Genomic DNA, 21,794 nt, shown 5'->3' with positions numbered 1-21,794 from the left:
CCATGTGTTTATCTGGGAGAAGAGATGGCAGTGTGCCGGTGCAGGTGCTATATTGGTCTAAGTTCTTGGAGAAACGCAACCAACAGGATAGATATAGAGAGAGTGAAGATGCAGATGTAGGTTTCTATATATAAATCTAGATATAGATAGATAGCACTATATAAACAGATATCTCTATAATATAGATAAAATGTATAAGATCTACATAGAGCTATATATAAAGAGATTTACTCTAAGGAATTGGCTTCTGCAGATTTGGAGAGGCAGAAGTCCCAAGATCTGTAGGTGGCAAGCTGGAGACCCAGCAGAGCTGATGGCCCGGTGTGGCCCAAGTCTGCAAGGCCTGAGAACCACAAGAGCCAGTGGTGCAGACCCCAGTCCCAAGTCTGATGGCAGGGAAAGACTGATGACCAGCCCCAAAACGGGCAGGCAGAAAGGGAACCCTCCCTTCCCCTGGCTGTTCCCTGACCTTCAGTGGATTGGAAGAGGCTTACCTGCCTTGGGGAAGGCGATGCACTTGGCTCAGTCTACGAGCTCAAAGGGGAAGTTCATCCAGAAACACCTTCACAGACACACACAGAACCGTGTTTGATCAAATATCTGGGCACCACCCCCATGGCCCAGTCAGTTCAGTTCAGTTCAGTCGTTCAGTTGTGTCCGACTCTGCAGCCCCATGAACCACAGCACGCCAGGCCTCCCTGTCCATTACCAACTCCCGGAGTTCATCCAAACTCATGTCCACTGAGTCAGTGATGCCATCCAACCATCTCATCCTCTGTCGTCCCCTTCTCCTCTTGCCTTTAATCTTTCCCAGCATCAGGGTCTTTTCCAATGAGTCAGTTCTTTGCATCAGGTGGCCAAAGAATTTAAGTTTCAGCTTCAGCATCAGTCCTTCCAATGAATATTCAGAACTGGTCTCCTTTAGGATGGACTGGTTGAACCTCCTTGTAGTCCAAGGGACTCTCAAGAGTCTTCTCCAACACCACAGTTAAGCATCAGTTCTTCAGCACTCAGCTTTCTCTATAGTCCAACTCTCACATCCATACATGACTACTGGAAAAACCATAGCCTTGACAAGATGGAACTTTGTTGACAAAATAATGTCTCTGCTTTTTAATATGCCATCTAGGTTGGTCATAACTTTCCTTCCAAGGAGTAAGCGACTTTTAATTTCATGGCTGCAGTCACCATCTGCAGTGACTTTGGAGCCCTCCAGAAAATAAAGTCAGCCACTGTTTCCACTGTTTCCCCATCTATTTGCCATGAAGTGATGGGATGGCCCAGTCAAAGCTATGGTTTTTCCAGTATGGTTTTCCATATGGTTTTTCTCACTTATACGGATGTGAGAGTTGGACCATAAAGAAGGCTGAACACTGAAGAACTGATACTTTCGAACTGTGGTGCTGGAGAAGACTCTTGAGAGTCTGGTGGACAGCAAGGAGTTCAAGCCAGTCAATCCTAAAGAAAATCAACCCTGAAAATTCACTGGAAGGACTGATTCTGAAACTGAAGCTCCAATACTTTGGCCGCCTAATGAGAAGAGCCAACTCATTGGAAAAGACCCTGATGCAAAGATTGAGGGCAGGAGGAGAAGGGGGCGACAGAGGATGAGTTGGTTGGATGGCATCACCAACTCAGTGGACATGAATTTGGGCAAGCTCTGGGAGATAGTGAAGGATAGGGAAGCCTGACTTGTTGCAGTCCATGGGGTCCCAAAGAGCAACTGAGCAACAGCAACAACCCCCACGGCACAGTCAGGCTGAGACGTAGAATGAGCCATCGAGACTGCAGCAGAGTGAACAGAAGAGAGAGAGGAGGGCTGGGCCAGAGAGGACAGAGGGGAGAGTCTTTGGCTTCTACTCCGAGTGAGATGGGAGCCGGTGAGGGTTTCAAGCAGAGGCGTGACATGACACTACACACCATAGATTTTCACAGGATCCCTCCGGCTGCTGTATGGAGGGAAGACAGAAGGGCTGGGCTATGAGGAGGCCGCAGCAGGAGCGAAGGGGGAGCAGGAAGGGCGGGGTCGATGGCCACGCCTGCAGGCTTTACTGCCGCACTGGTGGTGGACGTGAGAGAGCAGGAGGGGCCAAAGACGCTCTGGGAATCCAGTGTCATTCTTGGTTTGCGATTATTTCTACCCATTCTTTTTTGTGCGATTATGGCAAAACACATAACAAAATCTGCCATTGTAACCACTGTGCTTTCCACAGGTGTTGAGCACATTTACATTGTTATACAAGCATCACAACCATCCATCTCCAAAGCTTTTTCATCACTTACCCATCCTATTATAGGAAGCCTTTCCGAGTCATTCTACCTGCAGGGAATTTCGTTTGTAACCCAGTCTCCGTCTTTCTTTCTTAGCAAGTGTGTGTGGCTCATGGACATTTACTAATATGGCAGCTACATTCAGTCTTATTTCTGCCATCATAGTTTATGATATGCTTTCTGCTTTTATAGCTTTTGTGGGGGTTGTCAATTTTCACCATATGCTCCCTGTTTTCTTTGTGTTATTTTTTGTGTATATGTCTTCTGACAATTTGGAAGGCTGTGTTTTTCATCCCATAGTTATCTTCATAATTATACTGTCATATGATACCCTTAATCCTCTGTTTCTTTAGACAATGTTTATTTTCTCCCTACTATGAGTGACGCCCAAATTAGAATATTCCTGTTTTCCGCTCTCCTCCTCCCTCGTCCATCAAATGATTTTAGCTGATTATATTAGTTTTTCCATTTGCCTTTGTACCTCTAATATTATTTCCATCTCTAAACGATTTTCGGGACTTCTAGCTATAAACACAGAAGACAGTTTATATATATTACCTCCCTCCTCTGACCTCCACCCTCCCTCCTGTAGTTTATATCAGTTCTGTGTTACCTCTTTTGTTCTTTTTATATAACAGTCACAATACATTAGTTTCAGACATGGTCCTACAGCTAAATAGATTGTCCTTGCCAGTACCCTTGCCAGAGTTACTCTACTTACTCTTGGTTATCCTAAGCGTTGTTCAGTCGCTCAGTCATGTCCAGCTCTCTTCAACCCCATGGACAGCATCACACAAGGCTTCCCAGTCTTTCGTTATCTCTTGGAGCTTGCTCAAACTCATGTCCATCGAGTCGGTGATACCATTCAACCATCTCATCCTCTGTCGCCCCCTCCTCCTCCTCCCCTCAATCTTTCCCAGTGTCAGGGGCTCTTTGCATCTGCTGGCCAAAGTATTGGAGCTTCAGTTTCAGCATCAGTCCTTCCAGTGAATATTTGGTGCTGATTTCCTTTAGGATGGACTGGTTGGATCTCCTTGCAGTCCAAGGGACTCTCAAGAGTCTTCTCCAACACCACAGTTCAAAAGCATTGATTCTTCAGTGCTCAGCCTTCTTTATGGTCCAACTCTCACATCAGGCTTCCCTGATGACGCAGATGGTGAAGCATCTGCCTGCAATGGGGGAGACTCAGGTTCGATCCTTGGGTCAGGAAGATCCCCTGGAGAAGGAAATGGCAACCTACTCCAGTACTCTTGCTTGGAAAATCCCATGGACAGAGGAGCCTGGTAGGTTACAGTCCATGGGGTCAAAAAGAGTCGGACATGACTGAGCGACTTCACTTTCTTTCTTACATCCTTACATGACTACTGGAAAAACCATAGCTTTGACTATATGGACCTTTGTCGGCAAAATGATGTCTCTGCTTTTTAACATGCTGTCTATGTTTGTCATAGCTTTTCCTGCAAGGAGCAGGCAACTTTTAATTTTGTGGCTGCTGTCACCATCCACAATGATTTTGAAGCCCAAGAAAATAAAGTCTGTCACTGTTGCCATTGTTTCCCCATCTATTTGCCATAAAGTGATGGGACAGGATGCCATGATCTTAATTTTTGGAATGTTGAGTTTTAAGCCAGCTTTCTCACTCTCCTCTTTCACCTTTATCGAGAGGCTCTTTAGCTTCTCTTTACTTTCTGTCATTAGGGTGGTGTCATCTGCATATTTGAAGTTAATGATATTTCTCCTGGCAATCTTGATTCCAGTTTGAGCTCCATCCAGCCCATCATTTTGCATGATGTACTCTGCATTGAAGTTACATAAGCAGGGGGACAATATACAGCCTTAACGTACTCCCTTTCCAATTTTGAACCAGTCTGTTGTTCCATGTTCAGTTCTAACTGTTGCCTCTTGACCCGCATACAGGTTTCTCAGGAGGCAAGTAAGGTGGTCTGGTATTCCCGTATTTTTAAGAATTTTCCACAGATTGTTGTGATCCACATAATCTGCCAGGGTCCAGCTCCAGTGTATCCAGGGTAATTCGAAGCGGAGACGGAGTTAGCAAGGAGAGATTTATTTATTTAGAGATATTAAGAGAGATTAGGAAAGAATAGTGTAGTGGAGAAAATAGAGGAGAAAAGAGGCTGTATTCCTTGGTTTACACAGGAGACCAATAAAGCTCCGAGACAAGGGGCTTGCACCGTCTACATAGGCCACCTGCACCCACTTGAATAGTGGAGGGTGCCCCGCCTTGGGCTCTCTCTCACGTGGTTCTTAGAAGCCAGGGCAAATAAGTAGACACGGAGAGCCTCTGTGCTCCAGATGGGAATTCAGCCTGAAAAGGGAGAAAAGAACGACATGGGGGAGCCAAGCATTGGTGCCAGACCCACAACTTTATTTTCAAAAGCAGCTTATACACCCCAAGTTGTACATAAAGAAATAATGGAATATGCAGAGTTATGCAGGGGCAGCAGTCCTGACCCTTATTGAGACCAGGCTTTCTTTTTGCATACCCTCCCATATACAAAAGGTCTTAGGTGGTTTTACATCATCTTCTGGCCAGGAGGCCTGTTAACATTTTTATGGCTCTTTTCCTAGATAAATGTCTATCAACCAGAAAACTCATTTTCCCTTGAAGTGTTTTTGCTTTAATCTGTATCACCCTCAAAGTATTAAATAAAGTTACATTCCTGTAGAACAAAGGTGCAGTGGGTTATAACGAAGAAAGTACTTAACTCTAAGATCTAATGTTGCTAATACCAGGGCTGCTACCTGTTTTTTCCACATACCAACTATATCTACAAATAAAAGATATGAAAATTTGGCAGCAAGTATTGGCTCAACAATGAAACCCTTAATCAGTCCTATTCTAATGATTTTGACTCCTCAGAAGCCCCTACATTCCTAGGATGTTTTAAGCTTCAGCAGCGGTAGGTCGGGAGGCTGTAAACAATCACATGCGCAGCTGTAAGAGTCCGGATAAACCTGTCAGGCAGGCTAGAAAGCTATCAGAGGGGTTTGGGCTGAGACATTCCTTTTACACCCAGGAGACCTATTAACTAGAGCTCTAAGTTAATTTTCCTTAGAGAAAGGTGGTCGGGGCTAGCCCCCCTGTATTGTTAGAAGAGTGGGTGGAAAGCATAACACAGTAAAGCAGGCAGACTCTGGTTTTGGGGGTAGATGCTCGAGAAAATCCAGGGGGACCCCTGAGGCCTGATCCTGCCTTTGCATTTTGTCAGGCCCCTTTCCTCATGACCTTTGCCATGGGCGGGATTCCCCATGCTGGCTCCTGGCAATAATCAAAGCTATGGCATAGTCAATGAAGCAGAAGTAGATGGTTTTCTGTAATTCCCTTGCTTTTCTATGATCTAACGGATGTTGGTAATTTGTTCTTTGGTTCTTCTGCCTTTTCTAAACACAGCTTGTGCATCTGGAAGTTCTTGGGTCACATACTATCAAAGCCAACTTGCAGGATTTTGAGCATTACCTTGCCAGCATGTGAAATCCTTTGAGTCTCCTCTATTAATTTATGCAAGAAGGGCTTATGCGAGCTACAATTTTAAAAAATGTGTTTTAAACATTTTTCTGCTGACTTTATATTTAAAATCTGATTCATCTGGGCCTTAAATTCTTTCTTCATTCATTCATTCAACAACAGTCTGTGCCAGTTACTGTTCCAGACCCTGATAAATACAAAAATGAACACAACACACCAATGCCATGACCCTCATGTAGCTTATTATCTAGTTGGGAGAGACAAGTGATAAGCTAGGCCAGTAAGTAAAATATTTGGTGTGCTGGATTGAGATAAGTCTAGGGAGAAAGATAAAGCAGGTGATGGGGGACCTGGCTCAGTTCTGTGAAGTAGAGGAGACAGCTCCACAGACTTTCTTGCCCAGAGCCCAGTAATGCATACTGAGGTGCTGGCTCTGCCCTTCAGAGCATCTCTCACTCTGGAAACATAGGCTTTACTGGCTCAGTCAGAGCCCTTCCATCAACTCCACACCCTTGACCCTGGAACACACACTAGAGCTTGATTGGAAATGGTTTATCTGTTGCTATGTCATATCTGACACTTTGTGACCCCATGAACTGCAGCTCGCCAGACTTCCCTGTCCTTCAGTATCTCCTGGATTTTGCTCAAACTCATGTCTATTGAGTTGGTGATGCTATCTAAGCATCTCATCCTCTGTCACTCTCTTCTCCACCTGCTCTCAATCTTCCCCAGCATTGGGGTCTTTTCCAGTGAGGCAGCTCTTCACATTAAGTGGCCAAAGTAATAGAGCTTCAGCTGCAGTATCAGTCCTTCCAATGAATATTCAGGGTTGATTTCCTTTAGGAATGACTGTTTTGATCTCCTTGCTGTCCAACCAGATGCACATAGCAGACACCCAGCTACAGTGGTGTAGAGGCAGACGGTCTGGGGCCGTCACCAGAACCGTGTCTCTGCCTGCTCCCTTCCCACTCCGCCCTCATGAGTGAAGGCCTTTCATTCTCATGCTCTTTCTCTGGATCCATGTTCCCTTCCCAGTAGACTTCAGCTTACACGGCATTGGCCAGGGTGGGTCATGTGTTCACCCTTGTCTGCAAGGGAGTATGGGAAGCTGAATATTTGTGACTGGGTCATTGCTCCCATAAATGGATATAGGACTAGGGGTTTACTGTGTCTGCCACAGAAGAAGTTTGTGTTTCTTTTCCTCATTATCCTTATTTGGAGGTGATCTCCAGGAGAGAAAGAACAGTGGCAACTCAACTCTGCCAATCAAAGCTGTAAGTGCCCCCATGGCTGATGTTTACACTCCTGATCTTCTCCCAGTGATCTGTTGACCCCTCCGTGCACCAGCATTGTCTGGCTTCCTCTCCATGGCTTTGTATGATATGGTCATATTCAGTGGTGTAGCTCCAAGATTCATAATGTTTTCTTTTATTTTTATTATGGGTGTTATCGGCATCTGTTCTTAATATCTTCTATTTGTTATAACAAGGGTGGCCATATGGTTTAATATCCAAAGTAGAGTACTTTTGAGGGTAAAAGGGGAACAGTATTGAAAATTACAAGTATTACCTGGGACTGTCTTAAGCCAAGACATTATAATGACCCTGGTAATCACTGAGGAAGAAAAAGACTGTTGGTTTTTGTAAGTTGATCTGATGTCTTACAGATTGCAAGTTGCATCTTTATATCTGCACCCTGTGTTCTAAGAATTAGCTTGTTGATTCTCTTGGGTTTTCTATGTACACGATCTGCCAATAATGGTAATTAGGGTTTTTCTGTTTCGTTCCCAACTCTTTATGCCTTTTTCTTATCTTACTGCTTGGGCCGGAGGCTTCCCTGGTGACTCAGATGGTGAAGAGTCTGCCTGAAGTGTGGGAGACCCGGGTTCAACTACTGGATGGGGAAGATGCCCTGGAGAAGGAAATGGCAACCTACTCCAGTATCCTTGCCAGGAAACCTCCATGGGTGGAGGAGCCTGGCAGGCTACAGTCCATGGGGTCGCAAAGAGTCGGACGTGACTGAGCGACTTCACTCCCTCCGAGGCAGCAGTGCTGTATGGGAACATAGTGATGGCAGACCTGCTTTTCTTGCTTCCAGCCTTAAAGTCAAACGACTCTCAGTGTCTAGGAGACAAAGATGGCATGTGTTCAGAGAAAAACCTGGCTTCTCCTGTCACTGAGGCCAGACAGAAAAGTCCCCATGGAGGAGACACCATGTGATATTTTGTTCCCTTCTGCTTTCCTAGAAAACCCTTTTGCCGTGCCTCAGGATGGGGGAGGTGAGACCTCCTGGCTCGGCCTCCAAGAAGAACAACTTCGAGACGCCAGGGAGAGCCAAGACGGCCGTGGCGGTGGTGGAGGAGAAAATGCTACCTGTGCCCGAACCCCCTTCCTCGGACTTCTAAGACTAGAAGCAAACAGTGGTGTGGTGGGAGGCCAGGGTGCAGGAAGGGGCTTCTGAGCCACCCGTCTGCGAGCAATAGTCCCACTTTGGGCTGGTGGCTTCTGAGAGGTGGCACCACTGTGGACTCAGGATGACCGACACGGCTGCTCAGGCCAAGTCAAGCGGAAGGATTCAGGCCTGTGCATCCTATCCATGGTTCCCTTGCCCTTGCTCCCTCCAGTAGTGGCCCGTGGGCCTATCCGTGTCAGAATTTTGAATGTGAGTGTGCGTGAGTGTGTGTGCGTGTGTATGATTGGGGGTGTCTTTTTGTTTGATTGGTTTTATTGGGGTCCCCCAAGTTCTCTGATGGGCCTGGGTCCGCTTGTGGTGGGGGTCCCGGCCAGCTCTTGCTGGAAGCTGTGAGCCAGATGGAGTTGGCAAGTGTGGGGTACAGCCCCACTGTGCCTCCAGGGGTGCTTGGGATGCAGAAATGCCGGTGGGGATGCGTTCTTATGGAATTTTTTTTCCTATAATGACAGTGATGAGAGACACATCTCAGGCCATCTACGGGGCAGGCAGTAGACTGACTATCTTCACACATACCCACTCTCATCACTTGGGAAGTGAGTAGGATGAACTCCCTGCAGAAATGGCCTGGGTCTCACAGCCAGGAGGAGACCAGTTCTCGGCTTGACCTCAGAGGTCTAAGAACCCAAAGTCAAAGCTCCCCAGCCCAGGGTACCCCCAGTATAGTCCCTGGAGCATCTCCCCAGTGGCTCTCAGTGGATGGGCCAGTGTCCCAAGCTTTCCACCACTGCTGCCCCGGGACCCTCTTACAGCATATTCTGTTTAAGCACCTACTGTATATCAGGCTTGCTGGGCAGTGATCTGGAAAGGAGCTGAGTCAGACAGGCCTCCTCCTTGCCCCCAGAGGGAAGAAACAGACACACAGATCTTTGCTGGACAGAGTGATGAGCACTATGGAAACCCAGAAGGGAAGGTTCTAGAAGCCCTTCCCATTTAAGGCGAGACTTCCATGCAAACCTGGATGTTCATAATATCTCTCCACTGAGCTCACCACCACCGCCATCCACCCCGCTGCCCCAGGGCGCACATGTGGAAGGGCATGATCTGGGAAATGATCACATAAATCCCTGAAGGCCAAACTGGCAGTGTAGACACCCTCATTCCGCTGGTGTTAGTGATGCCAGAATCTCCCCCAGCACCCAGCTGGGTGGGTCTCTGCTCCTCTGCTCAAGTACCTTTACTCAGCTAGACCCAATGTCTCCAACGGACCCTCCATCCATCACACGTGGCAGAGAGCAGGCAGACTCGTGGTACTGGCCAGCTGGGGGAGAGGACAGGGAAGAAATAACCAGTGAAGAGGAAGGTAGTAACAGCAGTGAGCCCTAAGCCAAGAATTCAATCAAAACGGGGTTCTAAGGGTTAAGTCTGGCTAGTCTGAGAAGGCCTTTCTGAGCAAGTTAAGCCCAGACCTGAATGGTAAGCAAGAGCCACTGTGGACATTGAAGATAGAAGAGATTTCCAGGCAGAGGGAACAGCTAGTGCAAAGACCCCGAGGCAGCAACCGGCTTGGTGATCTCAAGGAACCAAGAGAAAGTCGGGCTGGCATGGATACAGAAGAAATATAGGAAGAGAGTCAGGTGACAGCCCAGACACTGTGGTTCACTGAGAAACACCTGAAGCGGGACAGACATAACACCCACCCTCTGATAAAGCAGAAGGCCATTTCAGGGGCATCAAGCATTCCGCATCCAGCCTGGCTCATCAACCCCATAGAGAAGGGACGCCTCCCATTTCACGGACTAGGATACTGAGACTCAGGTGGGTCAGGAGATTGCCCAAGGTCACAAGGGCAAGCTGAGGAAGACTCGGACCTATAGCTTGAGTCTCGTCTCCTCCAGACAGTGCTGCCAGAACCCAGGGGTACAGTTTGGCAGAGGCCAAGCTGGAGAACCTCTGCCTGGGGTCTTGCTTAGGGACCAGCACTGCTTCCTTCACCCTGGATGCTGAGTCATCCCCGGACCTGCCCCGGGAACTTGCCCAAGTGGAACAGCTGTTGCCATGGAGGGTTGCTCAGCAGCCATTTGGCGCAGCTGGATCAGCTCACACCTGCATCCCATGCACAGAACCTTGGGAGTCAGAGAAACCCCAGTCGGGGGGAGGGGGTTGGGCACAGGCCCAGACTGACATCAGCTCTGTAGGAAGATCAGGGTGGCCTCGGGCAAGTCCTGTGCCTTCTCTACTGTCCGTTGCCCCATCTCTAAAAGGAAGGGGTTGGACCAGGTGTTTAAGGGGCTTGCATCTCCAGCTTCCTGAGGTTCCGGATGGAGCTCATGCAGCTGTTCACACAGAGACACTTCCTCTGCCAAGAGGGAGCTGGTGGCCCGGCCTCCCCGCCACGAGCACTGGGCCCAGGCTCACTGTCACAGAGACCAGCAAGGGCTGCGGTCCCCGGATTCGTGCCAGTCAGCTTGAGAACTTGCAGGACGCTGCTCCTGGCCCCACAGAGGTCTCTCCAGGAGGGACTGATGACCCCTTGGGTGTTTACGGTCGCAGCCGGTAAGGGATCAGAGCACTCTGTCGTAAAAAGGTGGCCCCTCACCGTGTAGCTCAGTGCCCATCACAGACAGCGAAGCAGCGGGGCAGCCTGGGATGCAGGGGACAGAGTGCGGGGACGGACAGCCCTGCCCCTTCCCCGCTGGGTGGTCTTGGGCAAGTCGCCTCACCTCTCTGAGGTTCGCCTGTCCAGTGTGTGGGGTGGGGGCCGCGGCTGGAGTGATCGAGCGGCGGGGGCCGTGTGGGTGGTATGAATGCCCATCTGAAAGGCAGGCATGCCGTTCAGTCCCTCCCGGTGTCCAGAGGTCCTCAAATCCCCTGGAGATGGGCCACCCTGGCAGAAACCTGCCCCATTCTACCATGGCAGATAGACGTGCCAGTGAGTAGAGCGCCCCTGAGAAGAAGATGCTCAGGGCAGCGACAGGTTCAAGTAGAGACCTACAGACTTAGTGTTTTTTAGTGACTCCCAAACCTGTTTTTCCAAGCTGCCTACTTTTACTTTTTACTGTGAGCTTCTGGCTATGACCACGTCCTTTGCAAAAATAACAACAACAGTAATACTATGGGAAGAAAAACAAAAAAGAAGAGAAAGAAGATGGCAATATATCCGCTGAGGAATCTGTCCTTAACCCCTTGTATCCGTAAGGACTTTTTCCCACTGGGAACTGTGTGTTATCACGAGCAGTTTTATGCTTTCCTTCTCTCTGTGTTTAGCGTAATTGTGCGTTTTGGAATCTCTACGCAGAACTAATACCTGGTAGCACCCATGGGTCTCTCTGCCCTCGCCCGAACCTCGGAGATCCCCCTGCAGCTCAAGGAGCAGCCTGCTATGCAGGAGGGCCTGGGACCGCCAGATGCCAGCCCGACATCTGATGCTGACCGGGACCTATAGGAAACAGGCCTTAACTGAAAACACATACACACACCCGTGCGCGTGCACACACGTGCACACGCGTGAACCTGCAGGCAGAGCCCATCTCCCTGATGCTTTACAGCGAAATAGCAGGCAGGCAGCTAGTGTTCCTGGGGTGGTGGCATTTCCCTTCTTCATCCAACACCTTCAGGCAAGTTCAGCCCCTGGGCTGGAAAAGACGGGGGAATCAGGGAACACATGACCAGGAGTGGGGTTGGCAGTCTTCTTGAGAGAAGCTTCCTGGCTCCGCTGAGGCCATTCCACCAAGATTATGGGTGTGGCTGGACCTGGCACCATCTCCCATGTAGCCAGCAGATGCCCAGACCCCTGCCCACACCAGGCGGGGGTCTCACCCCTTGGCTATCTCTTCAGACCACAATCCCCGCTCAAGCCCTGTCTCCTGGCTCCTCTGACACCCCATTTAGTGTGTCTGCTAGAGGTCTTGCCCTGAAAGAAGACAAGTTTCCCAGAGTCTCAGGCTTTTAAAAACTGTTTATTGGTTTATTTTCATTTCTTCAGTTTGGCTGATTGGCCCCCACCAGTAGGAGGAGTCTTGGCCTAGGTGGTCCCGAGAGGTGAATTTGCAGATTCGGCAGTGACCCCAGTTGACCTGACAGCCTCAAGCAGAGATGCTGGCGGCCTTGCTTGTCAGTGTTGAGGGCCAGCCGCGTCATTACACAGACGTCTGGGTGGGCCCCCCTCTCTGCGGCAACTTTGGGGGATTCTTATCTTACCGCTCATTAGTGAGCATCAGATAGTGTCTGCCTGTTCTCAATGGCCTTCTGAAAGGTCAGCGGGGCAGCCGCCCACCCAGTGACTGGATGACACTCTGGTCACTGACACCTGCAGCCCCAGAACTCACCACCAGGCTGGGGTGATGTCCTGTCCCCTCTGGAAAATCCACACTTCACACCGTGTGACCGTGTGAGTGACTCCGAGCTCCCCAGCTCCTCCTGAGGGCATACATGCAGTGCCAGACGGTACTCAAGTGATCACATGCAGCTTTGGGGCCCGCGGCCTGAAAACGCAAAAGTTGAGCTGAGCAGTCAGGTGAGGCAGAAGATTCTAGAAAATCCATTTTGCTCATACATGCATTCACTCAGCTGTTCAACAAAAATTTACCCAGCACCCCTCTGGGAACAGTTCCCGCTGCAGATGGAGAAGTCTGGGGAACCGGCCATGGCCGAGGGAGAGGCCAGGACCCCCTGCAAAATGACTTGCTATGCCTGATGGTTAGGAATGCTCAAATCCACAGGGAGAATAAGTGACCTTGGAGGTGACACTGTTCCCCCGCCGCCCCCAAGCCTCCAGTCCAAGATGCTGCCAGACAGTTGGTGCTAGATAGATGCTTGGTGAGTCAGCAGCGTTGACTATCAGTTACATTGTACCTAAAACTCCCATCTTCCCATCAAAGCCCTGACCCAGGTGCCCCTGAAGGACTGAAATTCAGGGCTGCTGCAGTGCCCGCCTGCAGGGGGCGCCATTTCTATAGACGGCGCTGTGAACAGCCGCCGCTGGGTCCGTGCAGCGAGCTGCCCTGTGAATTGCCCTGAAGTGATCCTGAAATGTGCAGGATCCCAGCAAACCCCCTGGGAGGGTCACCACGCACATGACCAAAAGTTGCAGAGGCGTGGCCTCTGCGGGCATCTGGCGTGGCCGCAACTGGACCCAAACTGGGGACCCTGAGAGAGTCTCTTCTTGGAACCTCGCCTCGGGTTCTCACCTTGGTTCCTTCCTGTCTCTTCCCCCTCTTCTGGGGTAAAGCTAGTGGGCTATGTCACGGTCAGCTAACCAGTCAGAGTCTAGGTGATGGGCAGTAACTAAGAGGGGACGGCGAGGGTGAGGGGCCCAGTCCCCCTGACCAGGTGGGACTCCCTTGCCCCCAACCAGACAAGGGCACAGACAGACTGGTCTCTCTCCTGTTAACCCCCATTTCACGTGCGCAGGCATGGGGTCTCTCTGAGAGCTGATAACCGGGAAAACCAAAAACCAATAATATTCCTAATAATAATAATAATATAATGTAATAACAATAATGTGTTTTACACGGACCGCGGTTGCACTGCTTTTGTCTTTATATACAGTAGTTTTTATAAAGATGTCCTAGGTTTTAATAAAGGAGTGTCACAGCAACTCTTCCCTGTCCTGAAATTTGTTTTCATGTTCCACCGTGTCCCCGGGGGGCAGCTGCACTCACATCTCTTGTTGCTCCACCAGGGAGGGTGGACCCCCAGGGCCTGGGGGGGTGGGTCTCGGCCGAGGAGCTGCCTGGGGTGGCGTTAGGGGCAGCCGGTCACACAAAGTCCTCTCAGAAAGCTTCAGAGGGTCCAGAGCCAAGGGCAGATCGAGAGGGCAGATGATGACCGCCTTGCAGAGGGCAAGAAGCAGGTGGGAGAGTGGACAGGGCCGCCCAGGGGGGCACTGGCGGGTGGCGGGCGGGTCAGCGACAGTTGCTGGGGACTCAGCGCCGTCCCCGCCCGTGCCTGTGGACGATGCAGGCAGAGGGCGGCTCTGCTGGTTGGCGGGTTTCCAGGCCCCACTCGGAAGACAGCCCCTCAACAGTGGGGCCGTCCTCAGGCTGGCAGGTCCGCGGTGGAGGACCAGCCTCCGCGCTCCAGCAGGGACAGACACGCTTACTGGGCAAATAGGGTTCTGTGCCTCCAATCCAAGGAGGGCCATGCTGGAGCCTCTTTCCCCCAGTCTTCAACCCCATCATTCCCAACTGGCCCAGAGCAGTGACAGCCCTCTGGCCGGGTCCAGCTCAGCTTGGGAGTTTCCGGCTCAGATGCTAGTCAAACCCTCCCGCCAGCCCATCAGACTTGAGCTCCACCCCAAGGTCCAGACTGTCAGCACACACCCTCCTCCTCCCCAAACCTGCCCCAGCCCCGCACCCCAGCCAGCCTCCTGGCTGGTGCAGAGAAAGGACCAGGCAAATGTCGGGTGATGGGCAGGGTTGGCGTCTCGGCTTTGCTGCTGCAGGAGCGTCCTTGGGGTGCGTTGAGGATCTTTGGAGAGGCTGTGGGGAGGGTCTTTCATGCCCCTGTTTTTAGGCAAGGAGGGCCCGGCCAGGATGCGGCCTCATGCCCACACACATGCACACTCACACACACACAACACACACACACACCTCCCTGCCTTGGTGCTGGGAGGGGGACAGAAAAACCTTTTGAATAAAGATTCTACTGGAAAGCTGCCTTCTGTCTCCCAGTGGTCCCTTCCCCCCATCACGGTTAGCTCCGGCTCCAACTGCCGACAGGGGTGCCAACATGAGAAAGGACAGTGGGGCTCCAGAGGCTTCAGGATCTCAGGTGCCCAGTCGAATGTCTCAGACTTGATCCGACAGGCAGCGGGGAGCCGTGGTCAGGCCAAGAGCACAGGAGAGACAAGATCAATCTGTCCTAGGGGACAGCAGGATCTGGGCCTGGAAAGGATGCTCTCTGGCAGGACTTCGTAGGCTGGAGGCTATCAGCGATGACGGTGAAGCTGAGCAGTCCTGGCTCTCACCCTGCTTCTCTGAACCCCCTTCCTCTCCTGCTCGGCCCCTGAGCCATCGGGCACAGCCAACCAGCGCTTCCTTGGCGAGGAAGCACAGCCTGTGGTCCATACTGGACAGACACTACTTCCTCCCCGAGAGAAATGTCTACAGGAAGTAGGGCCCTTGCCTCCATGCTGGGAGCGGGCCAAGGGGTCCTCCCGGGATGACTGTCCTCAAGCCACCCCGGCCCCGAGCCACCACAAAACGAAGCAGCCAGGCTTCGGCCACGCTGAGTCCTATCTCAAGATTCCATCCCCCGTTGCCTATGACAACACCTCCCTTCAATCTCGTATCACAGATTTCCCTCTCTGCTGGGTCAGTACCGCTAGTGTTCGAATAGGCCTTCGTTTCAGCCATCTGAAAGGCACACCCCACCACACACCTCCAGAGATCAGACTGTGCCCCGACCTCCTGCCGCCTGTGAGAGCAGCTGGAAGCCTTAGGCCACATGCATTTTTTAAAACTACCTGAGGGCACTAGAGAGCTGACAAGGTAGCAGAGAATTTTGACTTTGAGGCCTGGAAGAAAACAAACACAGAAAGAGGAAGTGGCTTGGGCTGATTTTTGCCTGAGGACTTATTGACTCTGAAAGAAGGGCTGAGAGGATGAGCCAGGCTGGGGGGAGGCGTGGGAGTCCAGGAACTCCGGAGGGAGCCTTGTGCAGGCCCCATTACTGATGGGGACCCCAAAGGCTGCCCCAAAGGCTGCAGCTCAGTTCTGCTTCCCTTGGGGGCCCAGAGACACCCAAATCCTGAAATCGCTTTAAGGGGACCCCAGATTGCTAGCACACCGACATAACTGATAGCAGCAAACACTGATCTCCCCCCAGAGGGATCTCATCATCCCAGGCTTCAGCACATTTCTGCAAACCATTTACCAAGTCTCTGCACCCTCAGAGGTAGCCAGGCACAGGGTGCAGCAGTATGCATAAGAAACAGCAGAAACAGGTCACAGGAGAGGCCCACAGAGGCTTCAAAACAACCACACCTAATAAGCTCCAGATGACAGCCCTCTGCAGTATCCTGGCCTGGAGAATCCAGTGGACAGAGGAGCCTGGTGGGCTACAGTCCACAAGGTTGCGAAGAGTCAGAATTGACTCAGTGGCTAAACAACAACAAAAAATACTCAAACCCCATAAAATTATGTCTAAAAATTGAAAACCAAATGCATAAAATATGTAAATATTTTGTAGGATATAACTATATTATAAAAATATTATATAGGAAGTTTTTAAAAGAGCCAATTAGAAATTGTAGAAGTAAAAGTATAATTACCCAAATTAAGATCTCAGTAAATGGGTTTAATTTACTGAAGCTCCAATACTTTGGCCACCTGATGAGAAGAGCCAACTCATTGGGAAAGACCCTGCCTGATGCTGGGAAAGATTGAAGGCAGGAGGAGAAGGGGGCAACAGAGGACGAGATGGTTGGACGGCATCACCGACTCGATGGACGTGAGTTTGAGTAAGCTCCGGGAGATGGTGAAGAACAGGGAGGCCTGGCGTGCTGCAGTCCATGGGGTCACAAAGAGTCAGACACACCTGAGCGACTGAACAACGACAAAATGGGTTTAAAGACAAACAAGGCAAGAATGTCTGCTCTCACCACTTTTGTCAGGATAGAGCCCAAAGTTCCAATCAGTGCAGCAAAGGGAAGAGACGGAAATAAAAGGCATGCGGATGAAAGCGGAAGGGTTGGAACTGTCTCTATTTGTAGAGATGTGACTGTCAAAAAAAAAAAAAAAGCCAAGGAAGCTACAAAAGGAACTTCTAGAAGCAATAAGTGAGTTTATAAGATCATAGATGAACACACAAAAACCGATTGTATATCTAGGTACTTGCAAAGACCATATGAGTCATAAAATTGTTACAATACCACTTCAGTCCAGTTCAGTTCAGTTCAGCTCAGTTCAGTCCAGTTCAGTTCAGTCGCTCAATCGTGTCCGACTCTCTGCGACCCCATGAATCTCAGCACCCCAGGCCTCCCTGTGCACCACCATCGCCCAGAGTTCACTCAGACTCACGTCCATCGAGTCCGTGATGCCATGCAGCCATCTCATCCTGGGTCGTCCCCTTCTCCTCCTGCCCCCAATCCCTCCCAGCATCAGAGTCTTTTCCAATGAGTCAACTCTTCTCATGAGGCGGCCAAAGTACTGGAGTTTCAGCTTTAGCATCAGTCCTTCCAAAGAACACCCAGGACTGATCTCCTTTAGAATGGACTGGTTGGATCTCCTTGCAGTCCAAGGGACTCTCAAGAGTCTTCTCCAACACCACACTTCAAAAGCATCAATTCTTCAGCGCTCAGCTTTCTTCACAGTCCAAGTCTCACATCCATACATGACCACTGGAAAAACCATAGCCTTGACTAGACAGACCTTTGTTAGCAAAGTGATGTCTCTGCTTTTTAATATGCTATCTAGGCTGGTCATAAAAAAATTACAATTTCTTTAAAAAACTGAAGTGTGGGGACTTTGCTGGTGGATCGGTGGTTAAGATTTCGCCTTTCAGGGCAGGGCGTGTGGGTTCGATCCCTGGTCAGGGAGCTAGGATCCCACAGGCCTCCTGATCGAGAAACCAAAACATAAAACAGAAGCAGTATTGTAACAAATTCAACACAGGCTTTAGGGACTTTCCTGCTGGTCCAGTGGTTAAGAACCCACCTTACAATGCAGGGGAAGTGGGTTCGATCCCTGGTTGGAGAATGAAAATCCGACGTGACGTCAGGGCAGCTAAGTCTAAGTTCTGCAACTACTGAGCCAGCACGCTCTGGAGTCCACAGGCCACAACCAGAAAGCCTTTGTGTCACAACTACCACAGCCCACACACCACAACTAGAGAATCCGTGTACCACAATGGCACCCGGGGCCTGACACAGCCAAATAAACAAATAAAGATCCACAACTATAAAAAACCCTCAATAATTAAAGTGTAAATCTAAGGAAACACGTACAGCACTTTTATACTAAAACTATAAAATGCTGCTGATCAAAGATCTAAATAAATGAGAAAATGCACCTTGTTGAGGCATTGGAAGACCCAAGGTGGTAGAGATGGCAGTTCTTCCAAAACTGATATATAAAGTAAAGAGTTACCATATATCACATAATTAAGCAAGTGTCAACCGACCTCAAAGGGCATTTTTTGACCACGATGCCATTAAGATAAGACTCTAAGAAGAAAAGTAATAACTAGAGAATTCCTACTTGTTTGGAAAACAAATAGCCTAAGGTCAAAGAAGAAATCATAACTGAAATTAGAAATATTTGAGCATGAAAGAAATGATACATATTAAAACTTGTGAGTGAAAGCCACTTAGTTGTGCCGGACTCTTTGTGACCCCCTGGACTATACAGTCCATGGAATGCTCCAGGTCAGAATACTGGAGTGGGTAGCCTTTCCCTTCTCCAGGGATCTTCCCAACCCAGGGATTGAATCCAGGTCTCCTGCCTTGCAGGCGGATTCTTTACCAGCTGAGCTACCAGGGAAGCCCTTTAAAACTTGTAGGGTACAGTTTAAATTAGTCCTTAAAGGGAAATTTAAGCTAAAGTGCATATATTGGTAAAAATAAAAATATTCAAAGGCGTTCTAAGTAAATGAAGAGATATAACGTGTTCGTGGATTGGATGACGTTCTCCCCAAATTTATTTATGAGCTTTGCTGTTCAGTTGCTAAGTCATGTCTGACTTTTTACCACCCCATGGACTGAAGCAGGCCAGGCTTCCCTGTCCTTCACTATTTCCTGGAGTTTGCTCAGATTCATGTCCATTGAGTTGGTGATGCTATCTAACCATCTCCTCCTCTGTCACCCTCTTCTCCTCTTGCCCTCAATCTTTCCCAGCATTGGAGTCTTTTCCAATGAGTTGGCTCTTCACATCAGGTGACCAAAGTATTGGAGCTTCAGCTTCACCATCAGTCCTTCCAATGAATAGACCAAGGGACTCTCAAGAGTCTTCTCTAACACCGCAGTTGAAAAGCATCCATTCTTCAGCACTCAGCTTTCTTTATGGTTCAACTGTCACATCCATACCTGACTACTGGAAAAACCATGGTTTTGACAATACGGACCTTTGTTGGCAAAGTGATGTCTTTGCTTTTTAATATAGAAGTTTAACTAACTGCCTGAAAACTAATGATTTAGCCATACTTCTCACAAATCAAAAATGGTATAGCCAAATAAGCCAAAGGAAGAGGAAAAGAACAATGAAGATAAATATGGAACTAATGAAAAAGAAAATAAACATAACAGAATCATCAAGGTCAAGTGCTAGTTCCTTGAAAAAATTAATAAAACTGATAACTTCTTAGCAAACCTCATCAATAAAAAAGAAGACAGAAATTCCCAACTTCAGGAATTATTACTAAAAACAAGATGCCGCAATACATCAGGAAAACATAAAAAAGATAAGAGACTGTTACAAAAAGTCGCATCCAAAATATCTGAAGATTAAAAAGAAATGAATGATTTTATTTTGAAAATTATAATTTCCCAAAACTGTTACTAGAAAAATAGAACACTGTAGAACCCTACAATTATTAAATAAATTAAATCTTTCCCACTAAGAAAAACCATAAGGCAAGAATACTGAAGTGGTTTGCCATTCCCTTCTCCAGTAAGAAAAACCCAGGCCCTGCAAATTCAACCAAACATTTGAAGAAGAAATAATGCTAGGTCTTCTCTAGAGAATAGACTCTTATAAGATCTTCCCTAGAGAATAGAAAAATATATATAAAATTAATATAAAAGAGTATAAAATGGCCTCAACTCATTTTATGAAGCTGGATTTACCCTGATACCAAAACCTGAGCAAGCGAACCTCAGTCATCAACAGAGATGAAAGATCTGAATCAAACGATGGCAAAGGAAAGGCAGAGCTACTTAATCAGGGGTACCCAGGGGTCTCAGGTGGGCTTAACGTCCAAAAGCAATGAAAACAATCCACACTGTATTTATTATGCATTAGGATAGCAGAAGAGAAAATATACGATCACTTCCATAGACACAGAAAAAGTATAACATTCAACACCTGTTTGAAAATGCTAAACAAGCTGGGAGTACAAGGGAGCTTTCTTTAAACAGACAACAGACACTCATGGAAAACTTACAGAAAACATCTTACAGGTCGTAATGCTGTAAATATTGAAAGCTTTCCTCTCAGATCAGGAACAAGTCCACGATACCTGCTATCATCATCTCAATCCACTGTTGACTATGAAAACCTGGTAGCACTGTACGGCAAAGGAATAAAAGGTGAAAAGACAGGAAAGGAGGAGATTAAAGTGTTGGCTTGCAATATGATATGATTGCACAGGTATAATCAGAATAATCTAATTTAAATTAGATCCAGGGGCTAAAGATAAAACTTCCCAGGTGGCTCAGTGGTAAAGAACCTGCCTGCCAATGCAAGAGAAGCCAGTTTAATCCCTGGGTCAGGAAGATCCCTGGAGAAGGGAATGGCAACCCACTCCAGTATTCTTTCCTGGAAAATCCCACAGACAGAGGAGCCTGGCGGGCTATAGTCCACAGGGTTAAAAACATCAGACATGACTCAGCACACACACACAAACATAAAAGATGCATATCTTATTCAAGCAAAATCTAATATGGGTTGATTAGACTTACTTTCAGAGAAGGCAATGGCAACCCACTCCAGTACTCTTGCCTGGAAAATCCCATGGACGGGGGAGCCTGGTAGGCTGCAGTCCATGGGGTTGCAAAGAGTTGGATACGACTGAGCGACTTCCCTTTCACTTTTCACTTTCCTGCATTGGAGAAGGAAATGGCAACCCACTCCAGTGCTCTTGCCTGGAGAATCCCAGGGATGGGGAGCCTGGTGGGCTGCTGTCTATGGAGTCGCACAGAGTCGGACATGACTGAAGCGACTTAGCAGCAGCAGCAGCAGACTTACTTTGCCATACACCGCTCAGGGGTCTAGGCACCCTCTTGTCTACCAGCATCTCATCTCATGGTCCCCAGGGTTGCCATGGCAAGGACAGATGGAAAGTAAGTGAAGATCATCAGTCCTTCCATGCTTCGGTTCTGATGTAACACGTAATTTCCACTCACATTCCATTGATTGGAGCCAGTCACATGGCCCCACCTAACGACCTGGGAACTGACAAGTAAGATCCTCTGTGGGCCCCAAATAGTCAGGTCACACCACACCTTCTCCAACTGCCAGGGTCCCTGAATCTAGGTTGAAATCTTGGATCTCTGAGTGAGTGGCCTGCACAGTGCTCCCCAGGGCCTCTGTACCCATTCCTTCTTGATGTGGGAATCTTGTGAACTAAAATGCCACCTGCCACATCAGCAAACCTGCTGCAGCCATCAAACCATCACATTACAGCTGCCCTGATAGTGAGCCCCGAGGGGACTCAGCGTGAGAAAGCACAGGACGCTGGCTCCGGTAGCTGAGGTGCATACCAAAGGAATGGTTTCAAAGAAGATGCAGTACGAGTATACAAAGGAATATTACCCAGCCATAAAAAAAGAGTGAAATGATGCCTTTTGCAGAAACGTGAATGGACCTAGAGATGATCAAACTAAGTGAAGTAAGTCAAAGACAAATATGATATTGTTTATACGCAAAATCTAAATTAAAAAAAAGGACACAACCGAACTTATACAAAC

General features: G+C 48.7%; 1 protein-coding gene across 1 annotated transcript in view; it reads left to right on the top strand.

Moving 5' to 3' along the window:
• The window catches only part of KIAA1644 (KIAA1644 ortholog), an 82,237-nt gene extending 68,475 nt beyond the window's left edge, over positions 1 to 13,762 (top strand). Inside the window, exon 5 of the mRNA XM_018048885.1 lies at positions 8,004 to 13,762. Within this exon, the coding sequence (XP_017904374.1) occupies position 8,004 (1 nt within the window). The 3' untranslated portion in view covers positions 8,005 to 13,762. The remainder of the gene's footprint in view (positions 1 to 8,003) is intronic.

The sequence above is a fragment of the Capra hircus genome, chromosome 5 (genome assembly GCF_001704415.2).
Source record: "Capra hircus breed San Clemente chromosome 5, ASM170441v1, whole genome shotgun sequence".
NCBI classification, from domain to species: domain Eukaryota; kingdom Metazoa; phylum Chordata; class Mammalia; order Artiodactyla; family Bovidae; genus Capra; species Capra hircus.
The sequence above is the reverse complement of the archived record's forward strand: the minus strand, read 5'-3'. Positions and strand labels throughout refer to the sequence as shown.